This window comes from Geotrypetes seraphini, chromosome 8 (assembly GCF_902459505.1).
Source record: "Geotrypetes seraphini chromosome 8, aGeoSer1.1, whole genome shotgun sequence".
NCBI classification, from domain to species: Eukaryota; Metazoa; Chordata; class Amphibia; order Gymnophiona; family Dermophiidae; genus Geotrypetes; species Geotrypetes seraphini.
In genome coordinates, this window is record NC_047091.1 from 8026960 (window position 1) to 8041251 (window position 14292).

Below are 14292 nucleotides of genomic sequence, written 5' to 3' on the forward strand. Positions count from 1 at the left end.
TCCCTAAAAACAGCAGCTCTTGCCGAAAAGGGTATCAAAATGAGAAAACAGACAGAGATCTTCTTCTGCTGTTGTGAATATGGGTGTAATGGTCTTTTTTTCATTTGCCAATAACAGTGCTTACTAATCATGAAGAGGACACCTCTTTCCCAATTGTGTGCGCACCCATGGTGTAGACACAGGGGGGAGGCCTGAGACCCCTCAATTTGGGTTGGGACCCCCTCAAATTTAGGTGCGGCCTACTGCTTTGGCCAGAAGGATGCCCAAGCACTATCAGCGGAAACCTCCTTCTGCAAAGCCAGGTGGTCAGCGGCATTTTTCCTGGGCTGCCACCACCACACTGGTTACCCCCCTCCCCCCCCCCCCCCCCCCCCCCCGCCTGCCCCACATATGCTTGGTTTCAGTGAAACTGAGCATGCACGAGGGAGGTCCACCCTTTGCATGGAAAGGAGAGGAAATGCTCTTATTACCTTGTGTTGGGTCATGAGACTCCCAGAAGACTTTGAGAAGAGCCTCATAGCTAGTTTCCTTTGGATCATAGATGACTCTTACCACTTCCACGTGCCCCGTCAGTCCTGGAGGTGAAAAAAAAAAAATGCACATAAGAAGATATGAACATAAGAATAGCCCAGAATCCTATTTCCAACAGTGGCTAATCTAGTTCACGAATACCCGGTAGAAACCCAAATAATGGCAACATTCCATGCTACCGATCCAGGGCAAAGCAGTGGCTTCCCCCCATGTGTGTCTAAAGACAATGCATTTTCCTCCAGGAACTTGGCCAAACCTTTTTTTTAAACCCTGCTATGCTAACCACTGTTACAACATCCTCTGGCAATGAGTTCCGGAGCTGAACTCTTTGATCAAACAGTTCCTCCTATTTCTTTCCAAAGTATTAGCATGCAACCTCATTGAGCCTCCCCCTTATCTTAGTACTTTTTGAAAGAAGAAACCATCAATTCACATTTACCCATTCTACACCACTCAGGATTTTGTAGATCTCTATCATACCGGTTCCAAGCTGAAGAGCCCTAACCTCTCTAGCCTTTCCTCAAACGAGAGGAGTTTCATCCCCCTTTATCATTTTGGTCACTCTTCTTTGAACCCTTTCTAATTGTGCTATATCTTTTTTGACAATTGGTGACCAGAACTGAATGCAGTGATCAAGGTGAGGTTGTACCATGGAGCTGAAGAGAAGTATTATAATATTCTCACTCTTATTTACCATCCCTTTCCTAATAGGGTAATTCCTAGCATCCTGTTTGCTCTTTTGGCCACCGCCACACACCGGGCGGAAGATTTCAGTCATTGTCTACAATCATGGACATCGGAAAGGGTGAGGCCACAGGGGCCACGCCGGAACCCTTCATTCTACTTCCGAGGGCAGGCCTACCTGTGGACGCTGAAGATTTAAAACTAAAGCGCCGGGAGGCGTAGGTGGGGGACTCGGGAGATGTTTAGAGGTCATGCGCCAGGGCGGAGCTCCTGGGCCCCTCAAAGAGGTTCAAGGTCTGCATAGAGTGCCAAATATCCTTGCGCCAGCCCTGCGGGCTCCAGTGGAATGCCTGCCCTGATGTCAAACTCCTGCAGTGGGAGCAGCAAAGCACAGAACCTCACATCATAGAGACACCACACAGTCCATACACTGGTCCTGCCCCCCCCCTCCCCCACCTCCAGAAATATTTTCTCGGTAACGGGAAGAGGGAGGGGACAGACTCTGCCCCGAGTTTCTGTGCTTACTTTCTGCTGCACTATGAAGATTGCAGCCTCTTTGCCCCATAAGCAGTGGATAGTGGGGAGTGATGAAGAAAAAAAGAGAGAAAGGGGTGGGACTTTGAGAAAAATGTCCAACAATCAGGCAGGAAAAAAAATCCATTTTCGAACCCGCAATATGTCTTTTTGGGGTTGGTTTGTTTCAAAAATGGCCCAGCTAGATGTTTTATCCAGCTAAATGTCTAATTTGTTTTGCTATTAAAAAAAAAACAACAACTCAACGCAAAACCAATCCATTTGCAGGGGGGGGGTCACAGCATTTTTAATGGACAGGCCACAAAGACCTGCCAGCAGAGCAGTGGGGCACTCTCTGAATTTCACATTAACGGTGCCAGGTACACATCTCACCATAATCCCTGTACATTATATGGTGAGTCCTCCAAAACTCCCCCCCCAACCTACTATACCCACCTGTCTACCACTCCAATAGCCCTTATGCCTGCAGGTGACACCTGTAAGGCAGTCCAGTGGGTTTTTGGTGGGCTCACACTTTCCCCTCCTCTGCAGTCAGTGGCATAGCAAGGGTAGGAGGTGTCCGCCCCCGTACCTCTTTATATCTTCGCCTGCTGCTCGTGCTGGCTTTCCCTCTGATGTCACTTCCTGGCCCCGCAACCCAGAAGTGATTTCAGAGGGAGCCAGGCCGGCGTGAGCAGTAGGTTTGAGTAGTCGCTCGCCCCGGAGAAGGTTTTAAAGAGGTAGGGGGGGGGGGGTGAGGAAGGAATGGTGTGAGCATGGCATGTGTGGGCAGAGAGCTGCCGGCCCCCGGGCCAGTCCACCCCTCTGCCCTCCCCCTTACGACGCCACTGTCTGCCGTCCACTGCACTGTCCACCAGGCTACTCCAGAGAGACCTGCTTGCAGCTCGACTAGGATTGGCCATAGTGTCCGCAGCTGTCATAGAGACAGATATTTGCTGTTTCATGCTGATGTTTGGAGGGTGGGTGGGGGGGTCAATGACCACTGGGGGAGTGTGCGGGGCCATATTTTCATCCCTTCAGTGGTCATCTGCTCAGTTTGGGTAATGTTTTGGCCTTTTTTCATTTTTTGTTTTTCTATTTTAATTTATAATGTTTTATTGAAGGAAATAAGTAAATATAATATAATACAAATTGATTTTCATTTCAAATAGAATCACAATTATATTTTCATACATATTTCTATTATTCCTTAAAAATATATTTCCATATGACCCATATCAATCCCCCTATTCCCCCACCTCCCTTCCCCCCTTCCCCCACTTCCCCCCTCCCCTTCTCCCTCCTATTCACATTGTATTGAAGTAATTAATCAAATTATAATAAATTATGAAATTTACATACATATTTCTGTCATTCCTTCAATACACATTTCTATATAACCTACTCCATCCTACCCCAGCACCCCCCAATTCTCCCCTCCCCTATAAATGTTTCCAAAGCTTCAATGTAAAATATTAATAATCATACTTCATGCTCTAGAGGAAAGATTTTGAATATATGGGTCCCAAATTTTAAAAACTTCCAAATTGTGCCCTGGACTTTATGGGAGAAATTCTACCAGAACCTAAGTTAAGAGGGAAACACCATTTCAAACAGCGCTTAAGTAAAATTTCAAGGCTTCTACTGGCACCTAAATGGTGCCAGAATTACGCCTCCGGAGATGCTAACCGCTGTCTAACGCCACTGTAGTTATGGCTAACGCTGGAAGTGGCGTGAGGCGCGATTCACGTCAAAGGTAGGTGCCAGAATTGAAAACCCTGGCCTACCTTTGCCGGAGGCGTGATCTTCTAAATGGCGCCATCGCGTGATCGACCTGTGTTCGGTGGCCGCTTGTAAGGCGCTCGCTGAAACGGCGCCATTTAGAGAATCCGGGCCTTCGTAAAATGTTTGATTATTGTTGCAAAACATCCAAGTGCTAATCCCGCCCAAAACCCGCCTCTAACACACCCCCTTAAAATTTAAAGACACACTGGCGACAAAACGCCCAGAAAGATGTTGAGAAAGTCCGTTTCAAAAATGCCCGCTTGGACGTTTTGGCTAGTAAGACGTCCAAGTGCCGGTTTATGCCGTCTTTTGGACGTCTATCTTTATTGAAAACGAGCCCCACTGTTTTTTTTGGCTTATGTGTTTTCCATTTTGATGAGTCTCTGCTTTTCTCTACTCCCCTGTGAATCCGTTCGAGGCAGCTGAGTGGGCCAGCAGAGTTCAGCCCTTGGAAAGCTGCGTGACGTCTGTGCTCGGAAAAGTTTTTTCACATTTTCTTTGGATTAGTAATAGAGAATGACACAGTGACAAAATTCATCACCGTTCCCGTCCCCGCGGGAAACCATCTTCATTTCATTCTTTAAGGAGAGAGGGAAGAATCAGAGTATGAATGGCCACAACCACTGACCCGCAAGCTTTGCTTTGAAGAATGCTGGGGTAGAAGGACTGAGGTTGAAATAGACACTATATAGTTACATGGGATTATTTCCCGCGGTTATCCACAGGGACGGGAACGGTGATGAATTTTGTCACCGTGTCATTCTCTAGATTAGTTCAAAGAGCACTTCCAGGGCTTGTCAATTCACCTCAAATGTCTTCCAGACTGTTGGGGATTTCGGGAGGGAAAGTTAAAAGGAGGACTTTCTGTACACAACTGAAGAGTGACTCGGGGGAGGGAGGTAGAGAGAGCACGTCCTCCAGCCTCCTGATATACCCAGAATATCAATGCAGGCGAGTGGACAGAGAGGAACAAAGAGGGTTACCATATGGCTCCAGAAAAAGGAGGACAGATTGAGACATCCGGGTTTTACTTCCATTGCGTTCAGCAGAAGTAAAACCCGGATGTCTCAATCCGTCCTCCTTTTTCTGGAGCTATATGGTAACCCTAGGCATATGAGTTGGTTGCCTACATCATCAAATTTGGGAGGGAGGGGAGACAGGCAGAAGAAAGTGTCATTCAAAAACCCCCTGCATTGGTGACCTTGACTCTCCCTTCCAATCCCACTTGCCCCCCTCCCCCCGCCATCACTGCCCCATTTGCCCTGGCTCTGCAAGGGCCATGAAAGGGAAAAGCTAAGGCAGGGCCCCTGAACCCGTGCACCAAGGTTGCAGAGGGCAGGACACAGCTGGGTGTTCAGTGCCCCTGTGCCGGTTTCAATGATCTGTTTTGGTCATTGACACTTCTGCAACTCCTGGGCACAGGTGTGGGGGAAGCAGTGAAGGTGAGGAAGTGGCTGGGAGGAGGTTGGAGGGGAGATGCTGAATGGGGGGGGAGAGGATGGGGACAAAAAGGACACTTAATATCCTTGCACCCATTCTGGTGGTAAAGGGAGTGTGTAGGGGGCTGCGGAGGGCAAGCTGGATTGTGGAAATAGGCTCCTCGCCCCCCTGTCTATCTCTTCGCTGCTGACTCTCCTCCTTCCTGTCTTTTGCCTTTGTGCTCTCTTGCCAGCTGGATTTTTCTGTATGCCAGAAGGCAGCCGGCCTCCCTCTGTGCTCCCTGCACTCAGCAAAAATTGCTGCAGAGCTGCATCTCATTACTTCCCCCAATCTCCCGCTTAACCTGCGCCTGGCCAGCTAGAGCTTACTATATTGCAGTGGGGGGAAACTGTATTCTCAGATTTGTCCTGCGGCATCACCTGCTATTTCAATCCTGAGACTCTCAAACACAGCGCTGCCAAAGCACCTCACTTCTGCCTTGCAACATCTGCTGTTATTCCAGAACTGAGACACACACATTCAATCCTGCCTGAAGCACTCTCAGCTCTCCCAGCACTGCTCTCCCAGTGTACCTCAATCCTGCATGAAGCATTCTCTGCTCTCCCAGCACTGCTCTTCCAGTGTACCTCAATACTGCTTGAACCACTCTCTGCTCTCCCAGCACTGCTCTTCCAGTGTACCTCAATCCTGCCTGAAGCACTCTCTGCTCTCCCAGTGTACCTCAATCCTGCCTGAAGCACTCTCTGATCTCCCAGCACTGCTCTTCCAGTGTACCTCAATCCTGCCTGAAGCACTCTCTGCTCTCCCAGCACTGCTCTTCCAGCGTACCTCAATCCTGCCTGAAGTATGCTCTGCTCTCCCAACACTGCTTTTCTAGTGTACCTCAATCCTGCCTGAACCACTCTCCACTCTCTCAGTACTGCTCTTTCAGTGTACCTCAATCCTGCCTAAAGCACTTTCTGATCTCCCAGTACTGAGACTCACATATGTAACTCTACCAATGCACCTCAGTCCAGACTTAATGCATCTGATTTCAATTTTGAGACCTACACACCGATCTGCCAGTGCCCTTTTCCCCCTCCTTATATTTTGTGCAATGAATATAAAGAAGCCAGAAACAAGTTTGCTGCAACCTGATTCTCCAGTGCTTTAATCTCTACACGGAGTTTACATATTCAAAAGTAAAGCTAATCCTTGCATCAGCTCCCAAACAGAAGGTTTCCTGGCTGAGCTGTAAAAATAGTTTGTTTGGCCAAATTCACCATCTGCAACAAATGCTCTCTCAAAATCCTCACTTTCTTCTAGGCAGGAATAATGAAAGAGAAAGGAGAGAACCCCGATGCCCGCATCTTTCTTACGGGGCACTGAGGCAAATGATGGAGTGGTGGAGATGCTAACCCTACGACCGAAAGATCACATAAAGATAAAAGCACACTGCATCAAGATTGTGAGAAAAAACAACAAACCTGTTGTAGCGATTGCCACAGACAAACTGGATTGAAAAATCCTGTTTAGAGCTAATTCAATATATGGTATAGTGTGTCTTCCAGCTATGGCATTGAAGTGTCACTTCTTGGAACTACACACAAGCCTTTAACAGATCACTTTCCTAAAACGCGTGCCAACGAAACGCTAATTCAGGGCTTCCTGATGCAGTGGGACTTCTGTGCTTTCTGAGTACAGCAGGTACCAGTCTTTATAAGAATCAGATTAGGGGAGGGGTCTGAATTTCTGTTTGTTGTAACCAAGATGTGTATTAAACAGGGATCAATGATAAAATTGTGGTGCCGATGCCAGGACAGCTTACACAGCCATCTGTTCTGAGGCTGCAAGATACACAGACGTCCCCTTGGGACAAAAGAAATTCTAGAAATCCATAGCGGTGGTCCGTCAATGAATGTAATCGGCTCACGGGCGAGGATGAGAGGGAAGAGCAGTCGGAACAGGCCATATTTATTATTAGGATTTATTTACTGTCTCTTTGAAGGAACGCACTCAAGACGGCATACGGCACAAATAAGTCAATAATAAGCGACAGACAATTTCTGCAGTACAAATATTCAAATTACAATCAAAGTACGGCATAGTATACTACATTATAATGTTAACAAAATATGTGATAAAACATTTGAATAGACAGCATAGGGTGTAAGCAAAGATGAAGAGTATAGAAGAGACAGCAACAGGAGTAAGAAAATAGGGACTAGTTTATCCCCCTTTTACGAAGCCGGGTTAGGCTTTTTTATCGCCGGCCATAGAATTCCTATGAGCATCAGAGTTAATACCGCCGTGGCCGGTGATTTTAAAAAAAAAGTCTCATGTGGCTTCGTAAAAAGGGGCCTTAAAGAAGCTGCATAGGAGGTCAGAATGGTGCTTGAAAATTCTCAGCTATGGACTTCACCTGCCGCCATTTTTCTACGGTTTCGCGTTTCTTTGAAAAGTCCCTTCCTCAGGTGATGACCTCCCACTCCCACCAGCCCCAGATCCTTAAGGCAACGATTTTAGGAAACGTCAGAAACTTTTAGGGCCAGCTCAACCTATGGATCATGTGAGGCATGGGCCCGGGGCGCTGACAATAGAGGGCGCCAAAATCCCAGTTCAGTCTACCTTCAGACTCCTAAAGCAGTGTTTCTCAACATGCAGTACGCGTACCCTTGGGGGTACGTGGGCTGCTTGTTGAAGGTACATAGCCTGGCCGCTGCCGGGGATCCCTCCCTGCCCACCCGCCCCCTGCTGAAGCCGCTGCTGGGGATCCCTCCCTGCCTGCCAGCCCGCCTGCTGCACCACCCCCACCCCTGAAGCCGACCCTGTTACTTCGTTGGAGCCGGACTGGCTCCCTCCTCCCCCAGCAGCACTCCGTGCAGGGACGCAGGCAGCGACTCACACACTGCGTAGCTGACCCAGAACCTTTTCTCCGATGTCAGAATTAACATCAGAGTGAATTGCTGCACGCACCGTCCCTGCACAGAGTTGCTACTGGGGGAGGTTGGAGTGAGTTAGGCTTAGAGCAGGGGTGTCCAATGTCGGTCCTCGAGGGCCGCAGTCCAGTCGGGTTTTCAGGATTTCCCCAATGAATATACATGAGGTCTATTTGCATGCACTGCTTTCATTGTATGCTAATAGATCTCATGCATATTCATTGGGGAAATCCTGAAAACCCGACTGGATTGCGGCCCTCGAGGACCGACATTGGACACCCCTGGCTTAGAGGGTACTTGGCTTATAGAAGTTGAGAAGTCCTAGAGGGATGGATGCTGGACTGGGCTTTTGGTGTTCTTTATCACCAGCATCCTGAGCCAGTGCCTCACCTGGCCCAGCATAAGAGAAAGGGAGGAAACCGGAAACTAACATAAGAGAAAGGGAGAAAACCGGAAACTAACATAAGAGAAAGGGAGGAAACCGGAAACTAACATAAGAGAAAGGGAGGAAACCGGAAACTAACATAAGAGAAAGGGAGAAAACCGGAAACTAACATAAGAGAAAGGGAGGAAACCGGAAACTACAAAGGTCCAACTCTACATTAACTGCCCAGACGACGTAGGTCCCTTCATAAGAACAGTCTCCCGGCTCTCTTAGCTAATGTTATTTTTGGCAGATCACTCCCCTTAGTAGAGTGCTCTTTGGCACAAGGCCATTCAATAAGTACAAATTATTACATTGAAGTCATGGATACAAGGATTCCTTTCACTGACTAGATATAGGATGGATTGAGAAGATTGTAGGTGCATATGTTCATGTGTCGAGAACTACAGACTGGTTAGTCTGACTTCTGGGGTGAGCAAAGTAATGGAAATGCTTGTAAGACAGAGGATGGCGGGACCCAAGATAGCCTTGTTTTGACTACGTGATGGAAGGTTCCACATTAGGAGTCACCGCCCAGGAAAAGGATTTAGGCATCATTGCTGATGATGCATTGAAACATTCAACAGCAGCGGTCAGCCTATCGCATTACTGTTGCTGACCGCCGTCCCTCCACCCGTCAGATATTTTACGATGCGACCCGCAAAACCATCTTCCCGGTACTAGCACCCACATCGTGCAACTCCCTTCCTTCGTGTATGAGACATGAAACTAATTTGGCCAAATTTAAAGCAAGCCTTTTTAAAGATGCCTACGGGGTATAAATAGGAATTCTTATTTCAGCTTATTCAGCCCACTGCCCCCTTTGTTTTTTCCCTTCCCCCATTCATTTTTTCTTTGTTTTATGAGATGATGTAGCCCTTATAGTCTTCCTTTTGTATCTTATTTTGTCCCCTTTGTTATCGTAATTTGTTCACGTCAGCTCCCCAGGTTTTAGATTAATTTTTTTATGTATTATATTATTGTATATTTATTTGATTTCTTCAATAAAATGTTATAAATTAATTTTTTTATGTAAACCACTTAGGATTGTTTTAAGCGGTGTATCAAACTAAAATCAATTTGAAACTTTATACCCAGAAATTCAATGCTGGGCCACGTCTGGGCTCTGGCATTGAATTTCCGGGTATACAGAGCTGGCAAAAATAAAAACCGATTAAGGACTCCGTCTATCAAGCTGCGCTAGAGGATTTTAGCACAGGAAGGTGTGGTAAATGCTCCAGCGCTCATAGAATTCTTATGATCGTTGGAGCACTTACCTCACCGGCCCGCGCTAAAAACTCTAACGCAGCTTGAAAAGAAAAAGGGGGGAGGGGGTAAGTGTGATATTTGCCACTTAACTGGCTATGAAGAATTATAATAAGGAAGGACTATGTTTTGTCCGGTTCTGTTTTTTGTGGTTATCTTAACTGGTTAAGCGCCGAAAGTTGACTCATCAGATCACTTACAAAACATTATTATTATTGATTCATAAAGTATTAGCTCAGGAAAGCCTGCCCGCCAGGTACTATTTTGAGGCCCTCGGTATGTTTAGCATAATCACAAAAGTAAAATAAAACAGTTTCTTGATCATATGTCTCTTTAGCTATAAATGACAATATTATTATTAAGACTTAGCCAAAAGGAAAGATTTATAAACTATAAAGAGTTTTACCTCATGCAAAATTGTCATTTCTTTAAGAAGACATAAACCATTTTTTTCTGAGGCCCTCCAAGTACCGACAAATCCCAAATGTGGCCCTGCAAAGGGTTTGAGTTGGAGACCACTGCCTTAGATCAATCCACCAGAATCAGCTTAAAGTCCATGAACACATTTGACATGTAATTCTCTCAGTCCACGGACCTCAGCTTTAGAACTCATCCCGACTCCTTGGGATGATAGGCAGGTGGGTATAGTAGGTCTGGGGGGAGTTTTGGAGAGCTCAGTATAAATTATAACGGGTTTATGAAATGTACATCCTGCACCATTTATGGAACATTCACAGCAGTGCCTTCTAAGGTGTTCCACTGCTCTGTGGTATGTTTATGTGGCCAGTCCGGTACAGCGTTGAAAGCACTCAGGACATTGGTGTGCCGACAGTCCCGCCCCGACATTTGCACGCAGGACAAATGTGTGTCACTGCTTACGCCAGTTGTAGGCCTTTCTATTATGTTCTGACGGGTGTGGGGGGCACTACATTTACAACTCCTCGCGCTCCCATTGGGGGGTAGCCCCCCAGTACACTAAAAACTCCCGTTCTCCTTCCCATTTTCACTCTTTGGGAGTTTTCAGTGTAGTGGGGGAGGGGTTCTCCCTCCACATCCCACCCCGTATTCTCCCCCAGCAGGAGCGCGAGGAGTTGTAAGTGAAGTGGGGGGTTCCCTCTCCACACACCCTCCCTCAGAGCGCAAAAGGGAAGGCCTGAAAGCGGCGGCGCAAATGTCAGGACGGGACTGTTGGCATGCCAATGCCCAATGCGCTCTTTTGACGGGTCACCGGCCAGTCCAGTGCTGGCCCCTCCCTTGCCCAAATGGTCTGGATTTGGACGTTTCTGCGGCCATAAACAGCGAACAAAGTTAGGCGACCTAAATTTAGATGTCCTGACAGCCGAGATGTCCAAATAGGTCATTTTTCAAAAAAATATTTGGACGTCTAGAGGTTTCGAAAATGGACGTTTCTTCACCCCAACTTTTGGACATCTTGCGGGAACCGTCCAAAGTCAGACTTAAACATCCTATCAAAAATGCCCCTCCATGTGTCTAATTGTGGAGACCACACCTTCGAAAAGGTATAAAATGGTCATTGGCCTTCATAATAAAGATCTCGTTAATTTTAAATCATCCTTTTAATCCCCTTGAATAGCATAACAAACGAAACTTTAGAAAACATTTCACGTATCGAACATTGGACAACCAACTTTAAACTGAAACTAAACACAGAAAAGACAAAAGTTTTCTTAGCAAGCGCTACATCTAAAAGATCATGACTACCCGATTTCAAAAACTATAAAAAATATTAGGAGTCGCGCTAGACACACATCTGACTAGGGTCGAACACGCGAATATAGGGCTCCTTTTATCAAGCCGCACTAGCTTGCTCGTAATACCATGTGTTAAACCGCCGGCCGCACTAGCTGCTAATGCCTCCTGTGAGCAGGCAGTAAATTTTAGGCCAGCGCTGGTGTTAACGCGTGATGAAAAGTCACGCCCGTTAACCCCGCTAGCGCGGCTTGATAAAAGGAGCCCATAGTGGTGAAGAAGTGCTTTTTTGCCGTGTGGAAATTATGGACTGTTGAAAATTACTTTGACCCTTTATCAGCCTATAACAGCCTGTAACAGCCTATACCTATCATGCCCAAATTACATGATAAAACAATTACAGACAGTTCAGAACACAGCCCTCAGAATCATCTACTCACTAGGCAAATATGACCACATCACCAAAGCATACTTAGACTCACACTGGCTACCAATAAAAGCAAGATCCCAGTTCAAATTCTACTGTCTACTATACAAAGTAATACATGGAACAGCCCCCAGCTACCTAAACAACAGACTACACCGTAACCTCTCACACAGATTAAGGAGAACCCAGAGCCTATTCACTCACCCCCCTCTCAAAGGAACACGACGAAAGAAACTATATGACAGCCTTTTAGCGACACAGGCAGCAAAGATCGATACTACCATCACCAATCTACTGACCAAATCAATAGACATTAAAGCATTCCGAAAAGAAATCAAAACCCATCTCTTCAAAAAACACTTCCCATCATCATAACCTCACAAAAGTATTAGAAAATGCTCTCATGACTACCCTAACACCACCACCAGCAACACCCGAATCCGGACAATATTATCTCTACTCGTCTAAACAACAGAATCCGGACAATATTATCTCTATTCGTCTAAACAACCTATCACTATCTACTATCTACTACCAATTATCCTGGAAAAGTCCAGAACAACAATTGTAACTTAACGCATTCTTGATTATATGTACTGCAATGCTACTGGAAATGTCCAATCTTCTAACTTGTAATCCGCTTAGAACCGCAGGGCACAAGCGGAATAGAAATCACTAATGTAATGTAATGTAATGTAATGTAATGTAATCATTTAGACTATTGGTGCAGTCTTTGGAATTATCTACCTTGGACTTTTGCAATATCGTTTATCTGGGCATACCTATAAAAAAACAGTGAGAAAATTAAGAATAGTTCAGAACACAGCTGTCCGCTTGATATTTGGATTGAAGAAAAGCGACCATGTTAGTTCCTACTATAAGCTGGTTGACTTTAGAGGCACGAATAATGTTCGAGTTTTCTTGTGCTTGTTTCAAACTGGTCTTGGGACTAGCTCCCACTTATCTTCTATCTCATTTCGTGCTATATAGTCCAACAAGGACAACCAGAAATTGGACTCTTTTTGCATACCCAAGCATCACTGGCTGTAAATACAAATCCTTCTTAGATAGAACTCTCAGGTATCAAGCAAGTCAACAGCAGTCTTGGTTAGGCAACCACATTAATGGAACTAGGCTGGCTTACGGCGCCTTCAGAAAGAAATCAAAACTGCATTGTTCGATAGATTTATCTCCTAAACAGAAGCTACACTAAAAATTCAAACAATTGTATTATACCTATTCTTGTGTAATATGTTGTCTCACAATCTTATAATGTGTACATTGTAATTCGCTGATTGTCCAGCTCTCTTTGGTGTGAACCGCCTAGAAGTCATCTGACTTTGGCGGTATAGAAGAATAAAGTTATTATTATATTATTATTACTATTAAAATATATATACTTTGCAAGAAAGGTGGGATAGGGGAGATATGATAGAGATACTTCTATGATATAAATACTCAGGAGGTCTCGTTCATCTGAATGTAAGCTCTGGAATCAAGGGCGTAGGATGAGGGTGAAAGGAGATAGACTCAAGAGCAATCTAAGGACATTCTTCTGTATGGAAAGGGTGGGAAATGTGTAGAACAGCCTCTTGGTAGAGGTGGAGGAAACGATGACAGTATTTTAATTCAAGAGAACATGGGACAAGTGCATAGGATCTCTAAGGGAGAGGAAAGGGTAGTAGATGCCATGGATAGGCCAAATGGTCTTTATCTGCCGCCATTTTCTCTATTTCTGTGTTTCTGTGTTACCTGTGCATACTTCTTCATATGTAGGGTTGGGGCTGTAACCTCCTGAATATCCCACTTGAGTGGAGAAGACGCCTGGTTCTTGCCAAAATTTCTTTTCGACACCCCAGAAACAACCCATCCCTGAAAACAACATAAAGAAAGTGAGCAGAAGGAAACCTTAAGCAGCGGCAGCAAAACATTACACTTTCTCCATCAAACACTGCCCGTTTTATGTCCATCCTGCGCACAGGGCTGGCCCAACCACAAGACAAGATGAGGCCGTCACCCAGGGCAGCAGCTTTGATGGGAGCAGCATAAAGCAGTGTTTCTCAACTCGGTCCTGGAGTAACCCCCTTGCCAGTCAGGCAAGATATCCACAATGAATATGCATGAAAGAAATTTGCATATAATGGAGGTAGCGTATGCAAATTCATTGTGGATATCCTGAAAACCTGACTGGCAAGGGGTTACCTCAGCACCCAGTTGAGAAACACTGGGCCAGAGCAACTGCAGTTAAGGCAAATCAATAGTCTTGACAGTCCTACAAACTCAAAAGAATCATTAGCCTATACTGTTAATTTTACCTTTGCTGGTGGGAATTCCCAATCCCCGGCAGCAGACAAGATCCACTACCCAAGCTGCCCCAGTAAGAAAAGTCAGTGGCCTCCTTTCCAGCCACCAGTGTCTACACTCTTCATGTATGCTCAATTCACAGAGTTCACACTGGGGCAGTTTGGGTAGCAGATCCCTGCCAGCCTTTTGGTATCTACTCCTGTTGTAGAGGGGGGCCTGAGTCAAAAGGGTGGGGGGCACCATGCCTACACCACTACCCACATAATGCATTCTTACAGGATTGTTTTGGA

General features: G+C 45.8%; 1 protein-coding gene across 2 annotated transcripts in view; it reads right to left on the reverse strand.

The window, feature by feature from the left end:
* LOC117366175 (peptide methionine sulfoxide reductase MsrA-like) overlaps nt 1–14292 on the reverse strand; it is an 87140-nt gene that overhangs the window by 35882 nt on the left and 36966 nt on the right. For both annotated transcript variants that reach the window (XM_033957352.1, XM_033957351.1), the window contains exons 3-4: nt 13451–13570; nt 471–575 (exon numbers count right to left, since the gene is read on the reverse strand). In XM_033957352.1, coding sequence (XP_033813243.1) covers nt 471–575; nt 13451–13570 — 225 coding nt within the window. The remainder of the gene's footprint in view (nt 1–470; nt 576–13450; nt 13571–14292) is intronic.